Source organism: Priapulus caudatus, unplaced genomic scaffold, assembly GCF_000485595.1.
Source record: "Priapulus caudatus unplaced genomic scaffold, Priapulus_caudatus-5.0.1 Scaffold184, whole genome shotgun sequence".
NCBI classification, from domain to species: Eukaryota; Metazoa; Priapulida; class Priapulimorpha; order Priapulimorphida; family Priapulidae; genus Priapulus; species Priapulus caudatus.
This window is the reverse complement of record NW_014577245.1, coordinates 236,818-238,393: the sequence shown is the minus strand read 5'-3', so window position 1 is coordinate 238,393 and position 1,576 is coordinate 236,818. Positions and strand designations below refer to the sequence as shown.

At 48.2% G+C, this 1,576-nt stretch overlaps 2 protein-coding genes across 3 annotated transcripts in view; one reads left to right on the top strand and one right to left on the bottom strand.

The window, feature by feature from the left end:
• LOC106806899 (myotubularin-related protein 9-like) overlaps positions 1-1,576 on the bottom strand; it is a 32,425-nt gene that overhangs the window by 16,805 nt on the left and 14,044 nt on the right. The gene's annotated exons all lie outside the window — the stretch shown is intronic.
• The window catches only part of LOC106806883, a gene marked incomplete in the record, with an annotated part of 4,064 nt that overhangs the window by 705 nt on the left and 1,783 nt on the right, over positions 1-1,576 (top strand). Inside the window, 2 exon segments of the mRNA XM_014809021.1 lie at positions 1-1,382; positions 1,516-1,573. Of these exon segments, the coding sequence (XP_014664507.1) occupies positions 1-1,382; positions 1,516-1,573 (1,440 nt within the window).

The following is a 1,576-nucleotide window of genomic DNA, read 5'->3' as shown; positions in this document are numbered from 1 at the left end:
AAGTTCACCCGCCAGAGCAATGAACATGAACATTGTTCAACAGATATATGCTTCTTCTGTGGCAAACCTGCAGCAGAAGATGCTTTGCGAAATGCATCAACATTCGAACTTGACATTCGTGTGAGGCAGTGTGCCCTAAAATTACAGGACAAACCACTCCTAGCCAAACTCAGTGCTGGAGACCTCATTGCCCAGGAGGCTAAGTACCACGCTCAGTGTCTTGCCTCTCTGTATAATAAAACAAGGGAAACGAAATCACAAGAATCGAATGTAGACGATGTTAACCATGGCATTGCATTCGCTGGACTTGTCACCTATATAGAGGAAGTGCGCATGGACAATCTTGTTGCACCAGTATTCAAGCTAACAGACCTGGTGAATCTGTATAGTACCAGGCTGGCTCAACTGGGCACGCATGTGACAGGGCGTGTACATTCCACCCAACTCAAGAACAGGATACTGAGTTACTTCCCAGACATGGACGCTCACAAGCAAGGTCGTGATGTGATTCTCGTATGCAATGGAGATATTGGTGCTGCATTGGGGAAAGCATGTGGGCGCGATGCTGACAATGAGGCAGTTCTTCTGGCCAGTGCTGCTAACATAGTTAGGAGAGACATGTTCAAGATGAAGCAAGACTTCCGTGGCTCATTTGATGCCCATTGCCAGGAAGAGTTAGTGCCGGTTTCACTCTTGGCACTAGTTTCCATGGTGTTGTATGGCCCAAACATCACAACCCAGTCCAGCTCTGTGTTTACGCCTCAACCAGCCCTCACCCTCTCACAGCTACTAATGTACAACAGTTTGGTATGCCAGAGGGAGATCGCCACCACAAATAGACCCACCACTTGGCACAGCCAAGACCGGGAGACACCATTGCCCATATACCTGGGCATCATGATCCACACGAAGACCCGCAAACGCGCCCTTGTGGACACCCTCTTTGACCTGGGTCTGTGCATTTCGTATGATCGGGTGCTGGACATCTCCACAGAACTTGGAAACAAGATCTGTCAATATTATGAAGTGGAAAAAGCTGTCTGTCCTCCTCAACTCAAGGGTGGCCTGTTTACAACTGCCGCAGTGGACAATATTGACCACAATCCCAGTTCTACTAGTGCATACGACTCGTTCCATGGAACTGGCATCTCCCTCTTCCAACATCCCGACGACGCTTTCACTGGTGTTCAGCGGAATGTTGCTACCAATCCAGACAACACTCAGAGAAGTCCCAAAAGAAAGCCAGCTCAACTGCCAGACACGTACACCAATGTGCCCCCTGTTTCTATGCTCAGACAGGATCCTCCTGTACCAAAGGTGGAGGGACCCAACAAAGCAGACTGTCTGCTGATTCCTGAAGCCAGATTGCAGAAAGAGTACAGGTATGTTTAATTTTACCAGCGTATATATAGCAATGCTTGTGCCAGTTAACCACAATGACTACTATCACGCTAATGAAACTACTACTACCCTAATGAATTAATACGGCATCACTCTGCACTGTTTGATTCACAGGTGGCTCGAGCAGATGAAGACAGTGCTGGCCACTGACACCCTCCAAAAAGATGAAACCGTC